Source organism: Argopecten irradians, chromosome 8 (assembly GCF_041381155.1).
Source record: "Argopecten irradians isolate NY chromosome 8, Ai_NY, whole genome shotgun sequence".
Taxonomy (NCBI): Eukaryota; Metazoa; Mollusca; class Bivalvia; order Pectinida; family Pectinidae; genus Argopecten; species Argopecten irradians.
The window spans coordinates 40679968-40702452 of NC_091141.1; the positions used below are offsets into that span (position 1 = coordinate 40679968).

At 35.3% G+C, this 22485-nt stretch overlaps 1 protein-coding gene across 1 annotated transcript; it reads left to right on the plus strand.

The window, feature by feature from the left end:
* Nucleotides 1-255: 255 nt before the first annotated feature.
* On the plus strand, nucleotides 256-14925 carry LOC138330362 (myomodulin neuropeptides 2-like). The gene is made up of 2 exons (XM_069277939.1): nucleotides 256-466; nucleotides 13643-14925. The coding sequence occupies exons 1-2, from the start codon at nucleotides 412-414 to the stop codon at nucleotides 14608-14610; spliced, it is 1023 nt and encodes a 340-aa protein (XP_069134040.1). The 5' UTR covers nucleotides 256-411; the 3' UTR covers nucleotides 14611-14925.
* Nucleotides 14926-22485: the final 7560 nt, after the last annotated feature.

The following is a 22485-nucleotide window of genomic DNA, read 5'->3' on the forward strand; positions in this document are numbered from 1 at the left end:
AGTGGGAGAATATAATGAAATATTACCATTGTCCATCTATACGTAATCAAGGGTATATGCCTGGGGAATGGAAGCTGTGGAACAATGCCTTATTCCATGGGGTACTGATTGGTTACTACAACGGATTTCGTCAGTAAAGGGGGCGTGGCTTGTCAGAATGGAGATTTCTACGACAAAAGAGTTAATCGCCGATCAATGATTCCATAGATGAACGAATGGCGTCACTTTCCGTCACAGCTATAAGATATAAGAGAGCTTTCACCCATCGGAGGAACAAAGGTGGCAGACGGCAAGCGCATCAACACTGATCGACTATACAGCCACCTCTTACCTACTGGACATCGGCTGGCGGACTTTGTCTATCCCATACGGGAACTTTTTGGATAGCTGGTGTGTGCTCTAGAGACTAGGATGAAATACATTTTACCTTTAATTCTACTACTTAATTGCCATCATCTAATAGCAGGTAAGTTTATTTATGACGAAGACGTGTGTACATAAATGTAGTTTTAGTTTGAATTTAGATGCATTAGGGCTTAGATGTGTAACATTTTTCTCGGGTATTTTACGTTATAGAAAGTAATTGCTATGCTTAAATAAAACAATTGATAGTTAAATAAGGATGTGTAAAACAAAGGCTACAATCAAACTGTTATCAAAAAGTATTACTAAAAGAGCATTATGGTCATAGAAGAATCTTTTAGATATAATTACGAAAAAAAGAATCCTTTAATAGTTTTTATATCAAGATATTAAGCGTCAGAATAATAGGACTATTTACCAACTTCGACTACAAATGCACTAATCGATAAATGCAATATGTTATCACATCAAATTAAATTCTTGGTGAAATTTGATTTCGGAGCCAACAGATATTATCATTGTCACGTTTTCAATGTTAGCAATGTTAAAAAGTTACAAGGAAATAATTTGGGGTAGCTTTGTATTTCTATCGCTTGGATTGATTATCGGGTATGGCGGAGTGTAGCCATTGAAAGTGTGGAAGAGAGACTTATTACCCTGAGGGAAGGTACTCATATTACGTCATTTAAAGTGTAAGGATACGACTCGAATGCTGTAACGCTCCCGACAGCAGACTGGGGGTGACGTAACACGTAAAAATCTCCGATACCGTTCGTCTCAGTATCAAGACTCGCTTGAAAAGTGATATTGACTGAATGATCTAATCTTCATAGCAATTTTGCTCTGTCAAAGACGAATCACGTCAATTCCAAAGTGTTTCTTCCAGTAATTATGATACAATTAGTTAAAGTTAAAAGGGATGATTTGATATTTGTTCAGTTATTTTAGTGCGTACAACATTCTTTCAGTATAAATTATGTGTAAAACACACTAGATTTGATTAAATTTTGCGCTGCATTCTGTTAAGGCCATATGGAAGAATTTAAATAATTGTAAAGTACACAAGCGGTTGAATTAATGAAAGCTCATAAGATGTGCATTTGTCTTAGAAATTAAAAGATATTACTCTCAAAGTACAAAACAAATTGAGATCATAATGACCTGAAATTCGATTAAAAAACATAAAAAGAAAGCTAGAATATCAAAAGAGTAGCGGGACCATTACTTTCTGCAGACAGAGTTTTTAGAATAAGAAAATAATAGTGAATTGTCCCCTGCTTTAATTAAATATATTTGCTATGCAATTGTTATAATTCTTGGGCAGATTCTGTGTTAACTGCACTATTGTGATCCGTTTATGACCAAGAAAGGAATTTTATCTCGCTTTGTACTTCGTTTAGTGCAATTACGAAACAAATTCCCATTAATGTAGTTGATTCTGTGGTAGATACGAAATACAAAAATGAAATATACAATCCTATTATCTTAGACGAAACTTTATAGTCCGTTGTATGCAGATAAACTAATTATCGCCTCCCGCCGCTACACAAATCGTTCGACAAAGCTGTCTCCAAACCCAATTTATTTTAGATCATCATATCTAACGCAGTAACAACATTAAAACAATGTATATACCAGCTTACTTAGCATGCTCTGCTGTCGTGGAGAACACATTTTAGCTCTGTAATAGGTCTATTATTGTACATAAATCGAACTTTAAAATGTTTCTTTCTGATTGACTTTCAAACCCATCCCGGCGGAGATAAGCTTACATCAGACACAGATTTCTATTAGCTCAGGGAAAGTACACATATAAACCGTCTTTATTAATTATTGGTAACAAAGGTTCTTTTATGTTTCCAACAATCACATTCCCTTGTCTATGTGGGAGCGACAACATTCTCTATTGCTTTTTTATTATTATAGTCAGCAGTTGTTGGGTTTAAAACTTTGGCACACGCTGCAAAAAGTACTTGTATATTTCTTCTAATCAGTTACATATATTTTTGTGAAAAGCATTGGTGTCAATACTTCCTTTAATTCTACAGGTAATGAAAAAAAATGTTGGTAAACTTTTGTGAGTTTAATATACTTCAGTGTCCATTTCTAGTAGTTGACTTCGATGTTCCGTATTGTTGAACTAGGAAATGAAATCGAACTTGATATGTGGAAAATGAATAAATCCATTCAAATTATTTCCCCAATTGTAAACTAATTGGGTATTTGTACCTCCTTATCCTGACGGTTTTTACTCTCTTTGGTCTTTACCAAAATTTGGATTTAGTGGCTACAGATATCATAGTTTGTCCTTTGCATCACTTAGGCATCAATGGAAGACGAGTCCACTCTTTAAGATTATGAAATTTATTATGTCTTTGTTGTAATAAAGCTATATTTCACAAATACTTTGAAACGATAATATAATTCTTTTTCAAAGCCTTATTAGGAAAATTACCGCCATAATGCACATCTTTCTGTGAATGGTATTGCAACGTTACATGGAAACAGGTTCATTTTATATAGTTCAATAAATATAACTTAGAAAGCGTCACAGTTTAACTCGATCAAGTTTGGAATTCATTGCGATATGCACCAATTAGTGTGCGGTCCTCTGTGCTACACTGCAATACTTGTACGGTTCTCTACGATACACTACAATTATTGTGCGGTTCAGTTTTCTGTGATACACTGCAATTATTGTGCGGTTCTCTACGATACACTGCAGTATAAATATTAGATAGTATCGCATAGATGATCGAAATGGAACGGAATTGCAAAGTCCAATCTGAAATAGATCGGAGTTCCATTGAAATATCTTAAACTGATACTATGATGGTATGAGCCACGAGACGCCTAAAACGGCCAAGGTTTAACATAACATTGCACACCAGTGATCTCAAAATTTCTTTAAGAGACAATAAATCTGTATCATCGTTAAATATACCATAGAGGGATTTAATAAATGTCTCCGTCTGGCCAGGACATCGTTAAGGGAATACAATGTTCGCTTAAATTGCGGCTAGTACTTTCATATGCCTTTATCTTTCCTGCTAACAAGTATCCGCTTGTGAGCAATATATTGCTGGATACTTCTCGCCTAGGTGTAGGCGTTGTGGGTGCTGAAACATATCCCTCAATAGACGCATGAAATTGCATTACTTCAAAAACAATAGATTTAAGCGTTAATCAAATGTTTCCATCTAGATCTTATCGGTGATGCTTGGGCTAACATCCTTTTTACTTTGTTTGAAACTTTTATTGACCTTTTTTTAATATAAAGTGTTGGTGAAAGATGAATGCTTTCTGTTTCAAAGCCATAAAGAATGGTTTCTATGTTTTCATATAAGATTTTATAGAAATGCATTTACGGCTACTCAACTTCACACTTGTATACCTAGTAAGGTTTTCGCGGAGAAATGATTTCGTGATTTAAACTTTTTCTATTTCTTGGTGGCACCAGTTAATATTTGTTTTTTGCTTTTGATAATGATAATGTTTTTATTAAAACTTTTACTAACATAGATTTGTCGCAAAATCAATATTTGTTTAGCTTCTTATAAACAAAATTCATATTGATAAATACCATATAACTTGTTAAAAGCATTCATAATAATACTTTATAATATTGTTTATACACATATGAACGTCACAATTGATTAACTTTTATCATATTGTAAATGCACGTTTTTCATAATGTCAATGACATATGCTGTTCTGATTTTAGATTTAACTGCCGTTTAGAGGTGAGGTCAAATTTCTTGGTTAAGCTAATATAAGAACATTGTTTTGTAAAAGTCATCTTTTTTAAATATGTATTATCCATTTGATATTTTTACACCTATTAATGTCATTGGATGCGATCAGTTTAAACTATATTATTTATATATCAGTCATGCTTAACTGAATAACAACACATGTTACCATACATTATTTGAATATTGGTGAATATCCTTTTTCGATTATTTACATATTCAAAACTAGGAAAAATACTTAGATGTAAAGTATTGTTTTATTCTTTATTAATTAAATAGTGTATTCGTTATCATGACAAAGTGTAATTATACGAAAAGACAACAGAATTTTGAATAATCACATAATTAAGTATTTGTAAATAACTTCACATACCTATCCTATAAGTATGTGCGGTAAATAGCGTTCTTAAAATCGTTAAAGAAATAATGCTCTTAAAAATGGCCAATTGCCATATACTTGTCAGAGCAAAGTATACACGCTAAGTAAAACCGACCTGATGAGTAGGGGATCGTTCTACTCTAAATTATGATTGAACGTTTGTAGATCAATCAACATTCTTTATTATCTTTTAAATGCCGGTGATTTCACAATCGAATGTATTTACTGATGTCGAAACTAGTTTCCGGTGTAGCAAATCCACACTGACATACGAGCATAAGCAAGGTGAGGTAAGCGCGAGGCGATACTTATGATGCCGATGCGGTTTATGGATGCTCCAAAGGCCACTAGTATATGCTACACGACCTTTATAAAAGTGTATTAGATCAATCTTGTCCATGCATCAAACCCTTGTCTTAGCAGCCAAAGATAAGAAATGGCCAATTAGATGTAATTATCGGATCGCTATTCCATTCTGATGGGGCGGCAGATTGTGCGAAAGCCACAAGAGGCTTTACGGAGAGTTAACTGATCAGTTCAAAATGTCAAAGGGCAGATGTTGTATCTTATCTTTTTGTATTTTATCATTTATTTAACTTAACATTTATTGCAAAACACAAGTTTAACAGAAGTCAAGGTAGATAAAGAATATATAAGTTCGGAAACTGAAACATGTCATACGCGAGGATCAAGCGGAAGTTTTGGAATTCAAAACAATCATTTTACAAAGATACAATAAATGATTGTTTTTTAAAACGACAATAACGTTTATTAATATATATTGAATACTCAAATAATTTTCTAACCATCTGACAAGCAAAGCTCCGTTTAAAGATAAGTTGGAGAGCTATATCAAGTCGCAGTGTAGTAGCAGAATTAAAGCTATAAATCTTTCCAAAGTGCATTTAATGATTTGAGGTTTGACTTTGATTTTCTGTCGCAATGTTAAAGATCAGACAAAAAACAAATTTGTTGTGCTTAATTTCAATCCAACGCCTTTACAATGACAAGGTAATATGAGATGAGACCCAGAAACGATGAGAAGATTTTGACCTTTGAAACTTCCATTAATATAAAAAGAACGGAAGGGAATGGCTAGCAACTAAAAGCTTAAAGGTTGACTTCACGATGCATCAAAATGTGCAAAATAGTAAAAATAAAACAAACCCGTTCATTTTCATTTCATCCGTCTGAATTTCTGAATAGATTTATTCTACGACGGACCATACGGTTGTTTGTACATTGTATATAAGTCAGTCTATATCATTCATTGAAAAATAAAGAACAATACAATTTCCTAAAAGGAAACGTGATATTTGAAAATATTCTCGCATAAATGTCCATGGTTAACCAACCCGCAAAGTAATGTATTGCTTTGGGATTCCCGTTATAATTAATATCAATATAAATCACTTTAAATTAGGACAGAAAAAAGCCAGTCAGTTTTTTAAATGAAAAAGGAACAGGAAATAAACACACCAACATACAAAACCGAATCCGGTCCGAGCTCTAAAATCCGGAACCCAACTGACTGTCGGCACGTTGAATGTCAATTTTTCACGTTACATAGCGTTTGTTTGTGACGTCAAGTGATTTAAATTCGAGCGGAAAAGCAGTCTTAGTTTCAGATAAAGACTCTGGATCAGTAATCTATCCAATTCTTAACGGAAACGAGTTCAATGAAAGGAAAGATCCCTGCGATAAGCTCTGATTTATCGGCCCAGGCAGGACGAGGTCCGAAGAATGCATTGGTACGGAACTCTGGAAATCAGATAAATAACCACTCTCCATCGCCGGGGCATAGGACATGGGGAATGGGCTATCGTGATCCGTCAAAGACATTGCAATACGGCGCGATAATCAGCCTTCCAATTATCGATTGGCCTCATTAGTTCGAACCTATCTTTGGTGTTGTTAAATGTCATCATAGACGAACAAAACATAGATATTTTATCTTGTTTTCAAACAATTACTCTTTGTGGACCGTAATCATTTCTATTTTTGACAAACATAACTACGCGTTACAAATAATGATTAGTTAAAAAGAAATATTCAATAGGGATGAAAAACACAGGTGAATTTCCCACAAACGTCAATGACATATCGCTAATAATTAAACCTAGAATGTTCGTGAAAATGAAGGCATTGTCATGTGTACATTCAGCGAAATTTATTTTACTAAATATTTCAAACTCATAACTGGTTCAACTGTCCAATTAAATGGAAATGTTGAAGTGTATAAACATATATATGGAAAAGTATTTTTTAAGCCATTATAGTGATGCATAGCTATTTCAAATAGTTGCATTAACACAAACATATATTTGTCTTAATTGGATATATAGCTACGTATCCTTATCTATTATCCGACCTGATGAATTAGCCTTGACCGTCCACATGATGAGGGTGTTCAAATTCGGTATAAAATCTTGTCAATTCTTTGCTAATTCTGTCAAAGATGACAAAGAATATGGGTCGCCACTATTGGGTTACATCACGGTTAGCATAGCTAGAAATCAGATTACCAGGAATACTATGACTGATCCGAGAAATTCCCTTTCTTATGTCATGCCTCTAGGATTCTGTCTGTGTGACTTCAACATCTGTAACATTCATTCTACGTTTAACAACTCTTTTTTCCAAGTGCGTTCTAATATAGACTAAATGGCAATGGGAATAAATCTTAATTCTAAGCAAGAACATTTTGGCGTAGTTTCATTATCTTAAAGAAATGGTAACATTAGTTCATTTTTCTAGAAAACAGGGCATTGTCACGTATTGCTACTTCGAAAGTTCCCAAAATGAAGGTCAAATATAAAAATATTAGTTCAAAAAATAGTTATCATTTTAGACGAAATGAATAACCTTGAAGAAGTTTTTATTTCAAGAACCGAAATCCAGATAAGTGATTGTTAAGGGAATAAGCTGTATTATTGCTTCATGCTGCGTCACGTCTGGGAAAATGACAAGCGTGTCAGTGACAATGACACAGTAGTTGGCGGTTGTTTGCCGGAAGCTGCGACACTATTTTATGTAGTCCCCGACTGGTTACTCACCGAGGGGGCAGGAACGGCAACCATTATAGACATTATGCTGATCAATTAATAACTGTGTCTTTGGGCACTTCCAGATAATTTTACCCATCAAAGAAAAAAATTCCATTGATTTATGATCGTGTTCAGTGGCCAGTTCCGGCCAATAGGTCACGTGTGCCTGCCGGCATCGTAAAGCCCGGAATTGTCACAGTCAGTGAAATGTATTGCATATATCTTAGTTGCGTGGTTGTTTCTTCGATATACACCCCGCACCTTTATCATTACGAGCCGAAATGCATATAACCTTACACAAACTGTTGGGAGGTGTCGATTTTCGAAATCATTATATAACGAAATTCATTTGGTAGAAACAGTAAAAGGGTTCGGTGTAGGTGTGGGGGTTACGTGTACTTAATCATGACGTCACTGGGCCAAAACCGGAAGTACTATTATCGGTACCCCTTAATTATTTTTCCTTTTTTTCTTATTTCTTTGACATGACTTCAATTTCAATAACCATTTCTTTTATCCGTTTTTGTAAATACATGACATCAATAAATCGTTACCAATTTCGAATAAATTGAGCTTAGATGACAACCGAACACGAAATAGTGTGCCTTTTACAGTCGCCGTGTTTGATGGCGATGTGAAATCGCATCACAAGGAAAACAAACACGAGGAAACCGGCCGATTTTAATAGATTTATTGTTAGACAGAAACAGAAGGCTGAAATTAATTGAATGTTAACATTGGAAGTCAAACAGATCGTATTTATAACACAAAGTGCCACCGTTGCTTGAAACAAAATATATGTGTGTTTTTAATTTAAGGAATTTATATGCCAGAGCTGTGAGAAGATAATACCGGTAATGTTTGCTTTAATTATATATTGACACCGTTTTATCACTATGTTTTCCCATTATGTTTAAATCTACGACGTTCTAGCCGGTACACTGTTTGCTTTCCACTAGAGGGCGCAGTTAGTTGTTTAATGTGTAGGAGTTGAGCGATATTGGGTAACCGGGTATCCAAGATACTGAAGGTGGGAGTTGTTTGAACTTTGACCTTGACCTTTGTTTAAATGCCTATCCATTCCTCAGTATTGTAGTAAAAAAGCAGCGTTCAGGAATTTATTTAGAGCTTTCCAGTTTGCATTTGTAACGCCAAAGACGTTGATCATTTTTCTCACTCTTCTTAAGGCTTGATCTTTGATCCTAATTTGATGAAAGTAGGAAAATGAAAAACATAATTAATCAATTAGCTTTTTAATCTTCGGAAAGATGAATCAATTGACATCAATGAAGGTTTGTTTTACTTGCGTACTTTGTTGTAAATCTGCCATAAATATGGCGTTGTAAACATGTGTTTTAATTACCCATGACGCATTTTACATATTACATAGGTCATGATAAAAGCCTACCGCAATATGGGCAATGATAGACGCACATATAGCAACAAGGATGGTAGACTAGGCTTATTATTAAATGAAAATTGAATGAAATGAAGTAACACTGGTGTAATTAGTTGGTGGTTAATAATTAATGTGCTTATTAAGCTAGTGATACTTGTTTCAAGATGAAATATATCCGGGTAATACATCATTATCCGAGATTCCTACATGTGGCCAAATTGTAATCAGAAATCATTTCAGATTTAGACATATTCAGGTAAAAGTCGTGGGCAGTCAAGTGCATTGTTATGGGGTACCACGTGATAATAATCCCCCACAAACTGTCAATCAGAAAAATCCGTATTTCTTTGTCCGTGTCCTCTTCAGATACTACGCACTACTCTACCATTATCCGGATCCGTTGAATAGGATCCTTTTCTCACTTCCGGCATTTGCTGCAAGCCCGGGTATTAACTAATTATCGAATTAAGGCAGAGTAGATATTAATATTAATGCTGTTGGATAGACACTGTCCATTATCGCTTTATTTGTAGGGAATGTCACACAAAAGTGCCGCACTCAAATGATTTCGTACCAATCGCACGATGGCACAACTATTGCAGAACCGTTCGAACCCACCGGTTAAATTCCAAAATAGCTAACACTGGTTTATAACGCCGGAAAACAAAGATAATGCAAATTGAAGTGAATTTAAGTTTAAATTGAAAATAAAAATCACTAAAAGCAGTTAAAGCTAAATCAAGAGTAACGCAAATAAACCCGACTTTTATATGATTCTTAAACGCTTTGTTAGCATAGCATTGATTAATGTAATACATTGGTGAGTTTAATAGATTGGTATGGAAAAGAGTCCAATTTTTTTAAATAATTGTTAACGAGAAGACAACATTAATGAGTACGAGCTTTGGTTGAAACATATTCCAATTCAATTTACCGAATAAACACCGATATTGCATCTTAATTTGTGTTTACATTATTGATGTGCAAAGTTGTATAATTTCGTAATGTTGTTTACATAGGCAATGCAAAATAAATCAATCTTGATAGCTACATCACTATTCCCGAATTTCCTGATATACATATGTAACTAAAGGTAGCTTGCTCCGCCAGACATGAAAAAAACATGATCACTCAAAAATAAGACTTCTTCATCAATTTTTTGGTGTAATGATACACTATCTATATTGTAATTATTAGAATCGATTGGATTGTCTTGGGAGAAAATTACTTTGTTTAACCGGAAGTGCATCTAAGTCGCATGATATGCATGTATGTACAAAGAAAGGGTATCCAAAAAACATTAAATAGTTTCTCTTTGAACGTGAAATTATAACTTCCTGGCTGTCTTTTTAGTTGTTACACAAGCTAACGATCTATGAAGCCGTCACATAGCCCTGTTACAGTTATAGTATATGTAATTGACACAAAATGGCGACAACTTAAGAACACAACTTCCGGTAATTACCTATCCATTCAAACCTTGGCCCAGATATGCCTGTGAAAACGACAGCGCCATCTTCAGGGGATCATGATATAAGCGACATTTTGAGTATAACCTTTATGTAAAATTAATATTTTCATATTTCCTCAAGTGACATGAACCCGTGAGATTCTTAAATACGTATTAAATATAGGTATTTAATATATATATCAATCACGTCCAAAAAATACAATGTAACATAAAATGGCATTTTTATGAATGAATATGGTGTTATGGATAATCCATGCGCCGTTAGCGTTCATTGTTCTAGACATTTATGGCCAACTACATCCGCCCCGTTCACAAAACGTATTAAGAATATACAGACGACCATAATGACTTAATTCTACGTCACCGCGGGGTGGTTGCGAACGCGCAGCGCCCGGCCCTGAGAGAATCCGTGCTTTGAACACCTGTGTTTATTTGTCAAAACCTCCAGAGAAATTAAGACGGCGTTGTTTTATGACCAATTATCTCGTAACAAGTCGAACGGGTGCAATTAAAAGTCATCTAAATAAAGTTTATGGATTTACGGTTTGCCTACATGGTCATTCATCGGCGCGTTTGATTCCATAAAGTATGCAAGGACTACAAAATAGGACATTTGTTGGTCCTCAGCTTTCTAAATCGATGTACTGATCAATGACTTGTACTATATTATCTATTTTATTTGGAGGCGTCATACGGCGTGTATTGATGCCATATTGTTTAAGCATATTGTCCGAAATAGTAGAAAACACTGTTTGTATGTTAAAGTATCGCCGGTGCCCTAATAGAACGCTCCTTTTTATTGATTGTCTTTCCTTTCGTCTCTGTCGGCAACATTAAAATGTCTAAGTTACACGCTTAAATCTGAACCCAACTTAATAAACTATACATATTTCTGGTATGTGCAGTCGTTGGACAAGATTTAGTTATAAAGATATAAATGTGTTTTTTGAGTCTGATTAATATGTTATTTCAAGTAATGTTATCCGAAATGTGTTGTACGTCGCCTGTGAGATCGTAGCTTGGATTGGTTTAGACGCATCAAGTCAAATATCCATTTATCTATTGAGTTGATCAGCTGAATAATATTGATATCATTTTGGATAAAACAAAATCTATGTTTGGTTTGGATGCAAATTGAAAATTTGATGTTAAACTTGTTTTATAGTCAAGTATTGATCAGCTCTTTCAAATTCTATCTAAATCACTAAAAATGTCCAAATACCATCATCAACTGAAAAAACCTATCTTACATATTCTGCCATTGCATTTTAAATTTATAAAAAAAAACACACACATACGCAGCAAAGGATACAATGCAATAGAAGTTTTATCAAAACAACCAGCTATGCTTTAAATATAATTCTTTCAAAATATCGTGATTGTAAAATATAAACCATATCCTTTGAAAATACAATCCCTATAAAAGTCCGCCCTTACGTTCACGTGGGTGTAAGCCCATATGCAAGGACGTATACAGACATATCACAGCCTACAATAGGTGACAATTCTAATAGAATAAGATGTCACCAACGGAGACGCTGATTTAATTCTAGAAAGTTAACCTTGACTTGAAGATGATTGCGATAACCCTGTGAGACCTCTTCTTTAAGTTAAGATTTCCGCGTACCGAAATAGCTGAAAAGCCGCGGTCCGTATGAACTTTCGTTTCAACCCGAACTAATAAAAAATTAACACCTTTTTTCCCCCTCCGCGTCAGTGATAGCTACGCTATCCTTCGCTTGTCCCTTTAATGATTTGTGTAGGAATTCCAATTTCGTATTTCCATTAATTTTTTATCAGGTTCGAAGATAACAAATAGCTGAGAAATAAATATTCAGTGATCCGTTAAAATTCAAATATTACAATAATAAAATCTGATATTGAAGAGTCAGGTTAAACTGTAATTTCGCCGGAAATATCAAAAACATTCATCATCAAATGGTTATTGATGAAATAGTTCTACATCGCGACTCTGCTCTGATTTTGTTAAAGTGAAAGATTAGTCAGAATATCTCCGCTTTTCCGATTACGCGATCCCTTTTCATGCTTAGATACGCGAACATGTTTCCGGTAACAGGTCGCTTATGGCATTGTCGTATTTCTAAATGCAATCAGCGACAATCAGATTACTTGCTTCTACACTGACAAGCGATAACATATGCTTCATTGTGTTGCTTATATCTCGGAAAATAACCATTTAAACGAATGTCCTGCTAAACAGTTTAACACATTCGCCATCATGTTGTTTGTGAGCATGGTGACGGGAGGGTTGCGACGGGGGTAGGGTCGAAGGTACATGTAGAGAGTCAAGACAGGTGGAGAAATGGATAAATCGCTTTTAAACTTTTAAAACTCACATTTTGAGATTTTGAGATTATTCAGTATATCATTATACAAACTGATTTCTTTTAAACGTAAAAATTAAATAGACATTGAAAAATAAACGTTAATGTTATTTCATGAATTTGATTCCAAAATCTATCATTCTATAGACTTTGATAGGCTTATTCTAAAGGTGAGGAGTTTGTTTTGTCTTCGGTTCTTGAAAACAAACAATATTTTATTTCGCAATGATAAAAACATACATACCGCCATCACCCATCCCTTTTATTCACACTCCCTCCACACACGAATCGATGGAGAGTAATTAGCCGAGAACGGCAAGATCACATCAGTTTATCGAGACACTGAGTACATAACACAACACCGTATATTTACAGACAAACTTGTATAGACGCCAAACTTTACACAAGCTTTGTGACAAACGACCATTTCAATGACAGAGAACTCTATCATACAACCCCTTTACCCTTACAACCAGTCAAAAGCACTCCGTCATTCCAATAGTGCAGACCAAATAGTGTTGCGCGGAAGCTGTTTCGTACATTGTATATCACCATGTGATGATATTGACTGCGGGACACGTCTTTTCTCACTCATTCATTTATCAAAACGTTACTCTTGAAATTAATAATATATCTTTTTCAATTAAATAACTATAAATGTTCTTTCCAATATGCTTTTGGAGAGGTGATATACATTATGTTTTGTTTGGGTTGAGGGATAAGGCGTTTAAAAACATCCAAAATACTTTTAACGGAGTATTTTGATAATTTTAAAAAGTATGTCATTATTATTCAGTATTATATTTTTTCAATAAATGATCCACTTTGTGTTGCTATTGCTTTATTAGGGGTAACATCAATAACTAATTTCCTTTATTACTTTCAGGTTCAACATCAGATGATGACAGTGCCGCTGAAGAGAGTGGATCCCAACTCAACAGAGTGCGCCGCGGCGGACTCAGCATGTTGCGACTTGGTCGTGGACTTCAGATGCTGCGTTTAGGCAAACGTAACATGCCAATGCTTAGATTAGGGCGCTCATTGGACACTCTCAGCTCAGACGAACTCAAATATTTATTAGTATCAGTCCTTGGGGACAAATTTAATCACAGGAGACAGGTTCCTCTTCCTCGGTACGGTCGTGAAGATCGTGAAGATGCTGAACTACAATGGTTGTTGGACCATATCGGCTCTGACAGGATTGGTTCCGATGATGGCGAGGGTATCTACGATCTTGATGATGAATCACCCCGACAAATCCGTCTTGCACCACGTCCAGGACGTTTTAGGCGTTCTACAGACGAACAGGAAAAGGACGATGTCTCTGAGAAAGACAATTTCATTCAGAATGATGACGATGAATTGAAAAATGAAGCAGAAAAAGCAATTCCTCTTCCTAGATTTGGACGCATTCTTTACGGAAGCGAACGCGCCGTACCTCTACCAAGACTCGGCCGTGACGACATGTACGAATATGTTTACACGTTAGACCCAATCAAGGACTCAGAGGAAACCAGCGAGGCAGAGAAACGTGGAATGCACATGCTCAGACTCGGACGTGGAATGAACATGTTGCGACTTGGCAAACGACCAATGACCATGCTTAGACTCGGCCGAAGTGAACTCCAACAAGAAGCCAACAAAGGCGACGAAAAGCGATCACTGGGCATGCTCCGTCTTGGTAAACGTTTGCGCATGCTCCGTCTGGGAAAACGTGAGGATGACGAAAAAAGAAATTTACGTATGATGCGTTTGGGTAAAAGGGACAATGATGAAAGTGATTCAGCGTCAGAACACAGTGTCGAAACACGCGGAATGCACATGCTTAGATTGGGACGAAATGTATATAAATAGTAACATTGACCTTATATCAGATAGAGTATATTTTTGACTCATGTACAGTAGTGTTTATATACAAATCGTGATGATTTTTATTTGGAAGGACAAAGAACTCGATACATTATTCCTTCACTGACAGATACCCATGTGGCCGATTTATTTATTGAACAAATTGAAAGATTCCGTGTTTTCTGTTTTTGTTTTGTTTCCTTGTTTATATATGCAGATTGTTTTGTCAAACATGACCTTTACATTTATATGTATAAAGATTCGCCCATGATGCTCATTATAACTTGGATTGTATCTTTGAAAATACAATGATGAACCTAATATGTTTTACAGTAATCTTAGTAGTCTTTTCCCGGAAAGAAACAGTTTGTTACAAAATTGTTTATAATATTTTGCTTTACACTCATGCTATCATTTCATCCAATAACACATCCTCGATACTCCAAGGGTTACTACTACTGACGTTATATACACCCCGGTACTATCTCATAGTGTAACTGTAGGCAACAGAACAGAACAGAACAGTTAATATAGTCTTTTAAGTACATCAAAAGAGTGATATAACGGTACACTGTGTATGACTGTGTGGCTTTGAAGTTGGGCGTCGCTCTCTCTGTAATATTTAAAAAAATGCTTTGAAGACCTGTGATTGGTTCAGATTTTTTCTACTGAGTTGCCACCAGCTTTACTATGAGATAGCCCAAGGCAGATATTACGTAAGTTATAGTAACTCCTGGAGTATCGAAGATGCCATGACCAAGACACACACGGAACATACAGAAAATTGATAATGATAAAACATATCATGTTTAACGGTATTGTTCTTGACACTAAATGTGCTGGTAAAATGATGTAATAAAAAAGTCCACTAGCTTACACCATTGATTACGTCTAGCGCCAGACGTACATTTGCATAAATAAGCTGGAGAGTAAACCAATGTTTTTACTATATCGAAGGAAATTCTTAAATGGTTTAGAATTCTAGAAACAAAAATTGCGCATTATGAGGAATCTCAATAAAAATTTAGTTCGTCAAGTTTGGATATCGAAACCACCATGTGTTGTGACTGACCCCGGTTTCGGCAGTTTGCTTTCTTAATCAAAGAATGAAGGAGGAGGTTGTTAATATTATCAGACACAAACACAACAGTGATCCGCCACTCTCTACAAAACCCGAGTCTTAACACACATCTAGGAACGAGTCATACATGTATCACACACCTAGGAACGAGTCATTATACACACCTAGGAACGAACTATACCTGCGAGGGCATCTTTACATTCATCGAGTAACTGATAAGATCTTGAATTTTATGTAATTTGTCATATTTTCCTATCTTATTTTTATAAATTATCAGTGATCGTTCTATCTGTTTAATAATATAGCAACTTACTGTAAATGTATTTATTGAAGTGCTTTTCGCGCTGTCTTTGATCCACTAAGTCTTGTACAGCGCTAAAAATCGTAAAATGGTATTTATCCACCACGCTGCGAATATTTATATCAGCGCAAATCAATTAATCCTTATTTACAGTTTTTCACATTTTCGCTAAAATCTGACTGCGATAAAATAAATACGTTTGCAGTACAGAAAATGCATTGGATGCAATATTAACATAGTGTGTTGCATAAATTAAATACGAACACAATTAATAAACCCAACAATTATAACATGTAAAATCAGAGGAGCAAACATACAAGAAAATGTTCTGTTTCATTAACTACGTGTGCCATAACAATGCAAGGCGAATGTGCAACATTATCGAAAGACGTTTAATTTGATTCATTTTATGCCAAATGTCACAAATATGAAACATCATATTTCTTAGATAGTATTTAAAAGTATAACATATGCAATATGGGCCAGTTTCTCGAAGATCGCATCAAGAGTGATTTTAAAAGAGGTCTTGCAGACGCCTACAAAAGAGGTTATCCAAAACCAACTATGATAAGGTTACCCCGATCAAAATTACATTAATACATGTAGCTAAAGCCGTCAAGAGTTCTTGTACTACATTTGAAACCGAGACACCATTCCTCTAGGTGCGATTCTTTGTTTTTTTCACAACCATTGACACAAAACATTTAAATAAATAACTCATCTATCAATTCAAATCCTTATTACACTATTCACATACAGTGAACCGAACCCTGCCTCAGCGACCACTTCTGTATAGTGACCACCTGCTTAAAAGGACCACTTTGTCAGGGTCCCAAATGGCCATTTGCAGCACAATTTGACTTGTGCATAAAAACACTTTATTCTTGTCCCTAAGATGGTCTTACTCCGGAAGAGTTTCTTTTTACTAACCATTAAACACTGCTGTAAAAAGTGCATTAAACCTTCAACGTAGTTAGTACAGTACCAGTGTTCCAGGCAATACTTTCAAAATAAGATTTTTCTATCAATAATTGAATCTGATTTTTTGTTGATCTGACGGGTTGAAGCATTGAGTTGCTCTTAAAATCAATTAAATGAACTGCAAGGATGCAATTCATGTTGAAAATGTTTCAAGAGCTACTCAATTCATCGACTCTGTGAAATTGACGACAACGAGATTCAATTCGTATATTTCGGTTCATGCGTATTTCACCATTATCTTTTTGTTTTATATAAACGTTCTACCAGCCTCTTTCGGTTTGTAAACAAAAGAAAATAGTTCAGCATTTGAATGTAACTAATTAACATACAATTGTACACAGGGAATATGTTACAAATTGTCTTTATTTAGAGATCATTTGGATCCAGGTGAATCATAAAACATTTACAATAGATTTCGAAATTATTACAAAAGTATTCCGCCAATGCCGCGGAAGGATAACTTCTAGACAGCGTTATACGGTTATCTCCCGCTTCACTTCATATTGGATAGTCAGCGTACCGTTTTAAGTAGCCTTTAGCCTTGATAAAACCGATTAAAGGCAAATCACCATTCACTGACTGTACTGGTATTTACTAATCATCGCTTCGGCTTCATTCTTTGATTGTAACGGAGACATTCCGACGTTGTTTAGACACAGTGGCATGACAAAGTGTATTCTCCTTCTTCGGTATCGCTGTCCTGCTTGACTCAAACGGTGGACGACGGTAAATGGGCAGAAACTGAAACACTCATTCAAAGTATAGCCGAAACATTTGAAAAGTCTGCTTGACGTTGTATTTTGTAGAAATATGATATTTATACTCAAAGTTTAGATCTTGTAGGAAGTTATTTGTACCTAAAGTATGCCTAGGTAATATAGACAAGCTCATGAGCTCCAGGTCAACAAGCCCTCCCAGTCATGATGTCATCCAGATAATCGTCATATTGAAATGGGACAAAAACAAAAATTCACGTATTTTTGTCATTTGTGTATAAACAGTAACAAATGAGTTGTCATATTCACTTCTGTAGTTTCAAACTATTTCATTTCATCGAAGTGAAGGTTGGTATTAAAATTCATAATATTCTCCTAAGTCCTAATTCAAGCTGATAAAGACATAGTTACAACAACTTCCTTTGAGAAGGTCACCCTTACGTATGCCAACATACCACTAGGTATGTGAATTTCACAAACAAATTATCTAAGCAAATACGTAGCAGCAAACAGACATATTGCAGCTATTTCCTTCCAATACCAACATCACGATTTCTAATTGACGATCACCAACTCACTTTTAGACATATCTAACATATGTTCTAGGTTATTCACTCGCTGAATATGAAGTACGGTTTCTTCGATACCGTCACGATATTGATGAATCGTGATTTTACAGAGAATGGTTATGAGACATTATTGTATAAGATTACCAAAACTATAGCTAAAATCTGCTTTGTTCAAGTCCTCTGTGTTTCAAGAGAGTTAAAGGGGCGTTTATGGCGTTTATATAACTACTCAATGCATTTTTACGTAACCATATCATCCTAACTATTAAACCAGTATGTAGATTGGTTGGGTATATTCGATAAGCAAATTGTGGCGACATCTTGACCTTGAATCAGTACCACCGTGGGGAAGTAGAACGGGTTTCCATGGCTTCGGGATGCTATCTCATGCCCTTTCGTAGCGTAGCGCTGACTTCCGCTGACGTTCAAAGCGAATTGTGGTAACCTGACGCTTCGAGCGCCATCATTAGCCGGCGCTACGCCAAGTTCAGCAGAGGCAGTAGCCCGATCCATGACAAACCTTTCTGGTTCCTCATGGTGAATATGATTTAATCTCCAGACTGACTTCTGATCGTCTGAGCTAGCTTGAAAACGATTACAACTAGAGCCTAAGTACGGATTCGGTACACACGCTTACATTGATCTGGTCAGAGATTGGGGTATATTCAGTGTGTTTTTGGAGGTACATTTACCTTAAACATGTAACGCCAATAATTTTACCATTTACATAATTAGCAACTTTGCTAGCCTAGGTTATTCAGTAGGATACTGAAATCCCTGGCGAATTTCTTACCAAAATTGAACTTCCTGCTTTCAAACTCTGATTGGATGAAATTCTGCGACCAATGAAAAAGCACTTTCTATATGTAAACAAAACTGAACTGAAGTGATATGGCAGTGACCTGTGTCCTAGGCTCGATTATACCGGGGACCTGTGTCCTAGGCTCGGTTATACCGGGGACCTGCGTCCTAGGCTCGATTACAACCGGAACAAAGCCGAATAGTCCCATCAATCAATCAATCAATCAATCAATCAATCAATTTCAGTGATCATTGAGGCATGTCATGACTATAAACAGCAGCCTTAGTTAACTCAAGAGGAGTGATATTTACAAATTAGACAGTTATGAAACAAATACGAGCGTGGTTTCTATTTCAAACATTATACACAAATTTTACTATGCAAAAAAAGACTTCGATCTCGTGACAAAATTTGACACACTAAAGCATAAAACACTTTACGTGGTATCCGAACGAATAAACAAATATTTCACAAATATGCAAATCTTTTGACCAAGTGTTTCCGACTGTTTCCAACGTTGTAACTTTAAAGCCTAAATGTCAGACTAAGTTTCAACGCCATGTGTCCTTGTGTTATAGAAAAAAATAACTGCCGTACATAGTTAGGTATGAATCGGAGTTACAGAGACACACACATCCATCAATTATACACAAAAAGGAATTATACTACATTAAATAGAAATGCACATACATTCATTGACAAAGTACAATCATATAATAGAAAAATAATATGACTGAAAGCAAGGCCTTAAAGGATCAGCCAGATGTTTCAGTACTCATTGATTGTACAGTATAATGTAAAAACGTGCAATTTATGGAAATAACGGAGCCGAATTTTCCGTTTAATTTTTATTAATATATTCACACTCTATCCTTGTCCAAAAACCCTCATTTGAGATCTAAGAAATTTCATTTCCGTAACGGATATTTTTTTTTTTTGGTCAGCTGATTATATTGGAAGGTAGTCTAAATCACTTAAACGCTTGCAAATAAAGAGCGGATAGCACTGAGCTGCTGCCGGATAAAGATTACGTTTGTCAGATCATATGAGCGTTTGGACCGCTCGATTATATAATGAGCTTACTTCAAAGCATCTTATCCTTGGTGATTACCCTCCCCATATGTATAAAAAATGGCGGCCGCAAGCTGAAGTTGTCAGTGTGGGGAATTGCACTTTGAAGATAGGGTTTTTTCTTAAATTTTCATGTACGTGTTACCTTAGAATTGCAAAGCACTTCGCGCCCGACACGAAGGGCTGCGCTATCATAACCAAAGAAAGTATTTTTGACGTTTGTTAATAATGCAAAGTAATATCATGCATTGGTAAAAGAGAATAATACACGCATAAGGATAAAACCGGCTAAAATAATGATAAAATAAAAAACGATGCAATAAAATAATATAAACAATATAATGTAACGATAAATGAAAATAATACAATGATAGCACCAAATATAACAATGATTTATACAAATCATAGTTGTAGGTCAGCAAATCAACTAATACTTAAATCATGTAGTGAAAAAATCATATATTAGATTTGCTCTGAATTTCCCCTCTTCATTGAATAATACATAGCCAAGTGAGGTTAGATAATAGCTTACCGACTCTATGTTTCCATTTTGGGAAACGCTTGCCGTGCGTTCTATTTACAAATTCGTACCAGTTGTATCGATACGAATCTGTTGTATCTCAAATGGAACGCGCCGTACCAGCAGAACTGTACCGGTACAACTGGTTTGTTTTCAGAAGCGTACCACTTTGATCCAAGATGGCGGACTCGAGAATTTTCATTTGTCATTGAATTTGTTTCTTTGTTGAAAATAAGACAGAGCGTATTTATATCCGATAAAATTGATTGGATTATATATTTCATTTTTTTCAATGTATGTTGAAACTATTTAGGAATTTTTTTATATCCATTTCATTGTTAACACCGAAACTACTTAGCTTTTATATTCGAAACGTATCTTTCATATGTGTGCCGCCATCTTGGAAAAATAACTGATTATATTGGAAGGTAGTCTAAGTCACTTAAACGCTTGCAAATAAAGAGCGGATAGGCCCTTCGAATCCTCAAATGGAACACACGGCGAGTAAAAAAATATCCCATCCGTGACGTCATTATCTAAACGTTGAGTCCTTCAGGGTGACGTCCTATGGTCATCGTTCTTCTTGTAATTAACATATAAATCTAAAAAAAATTATTTGATATTTTCAACGAAATTACTTATCTTATACATAGCAATTAAGGTATTTGATAATTGGAGATATGATTTGTAACGTTTGTTCAATGCGCAAGTGTGGAGCATAAATATAATTGTTGCTTTATCTTAAACATATACACACATCCTTTTCTAGGAGGGAAAATAAAATAGCTGTATTGTTAAAAAAAGTGTGAAGAAATTATACGCATCATGGGAGCTGTCAAGTTGCATGTTCGCGGAGATTAACATTCGCGGATTTATTAAAATTGAATGGAAATTTATATCAATATAAATCTGTACATATGAACTTTTTTTTTTTTTTTTTTGTCTTTTATTTCAGATTATTAACATACTAGCTTTATACTGTGTTCATCTCATTCTGTAGATATTAATTTGCGGGGACAAACTTTCTCGAAAATACTTTTATCGCTAAATTCTCGAAAAGAAATAGGACGCGAAATCAAGTGGGTTTACAGTAATCTACTGTGGTATGCTATGGTTCCGTCTCTCTGTTAAAGCGAGAATAGAATCCTAGTCTAAATTAAATTGCTGCCTCATTGAAGTGTACTGCCGATGGTTTTTAAGCAGAACATCTGACCAGGTCACATTCAAAACTGTGGCTGAACTAGGTATCAAAACACTTAGTCTTCCTCGCAGGGTAGAACGATCAATTCAAAGGTAAGCAAAGGTAATAATGTGTTGTTTTTATCTACACTACAGTCATATCAGCTGGTATATAAATCTTCTGTATCGCCTCTCTGATCTACGGGGCCCTTATGCATACTCATAACGAGTTTAATATATCATGTTCGTACATGTAAAACATTGATTCATGGAACCAGCAAGAGCACTTGAAAGAACTGTAGCTTTATTTTATTGATATGCATTATTTTATCGGGAAGCGTAATTGAAATAGAACACTTATCTATGTATCGTTGATATTAATAATTCACTATGTCATTTCCAAATTACCCTTAAAATTAAACATTGTGCTTGATGATTGGACCTATTCCTAGATTGTGTCTACCGAGTATCATTTGGGGTTGACCTTTAACCCATACTTCATAGTCCAGATTTTATCGGCAATCATGGTACGATCATTCATTCAAAATACATTTTGTAATGTGTGTAAACGTACTTATTCTGGAGGTAAATATAGCGCTTTTCGTACTGTATTTGATGCGCTAATTCGTGTACAATGCCAAATGTCTGTATTTCTTGTATT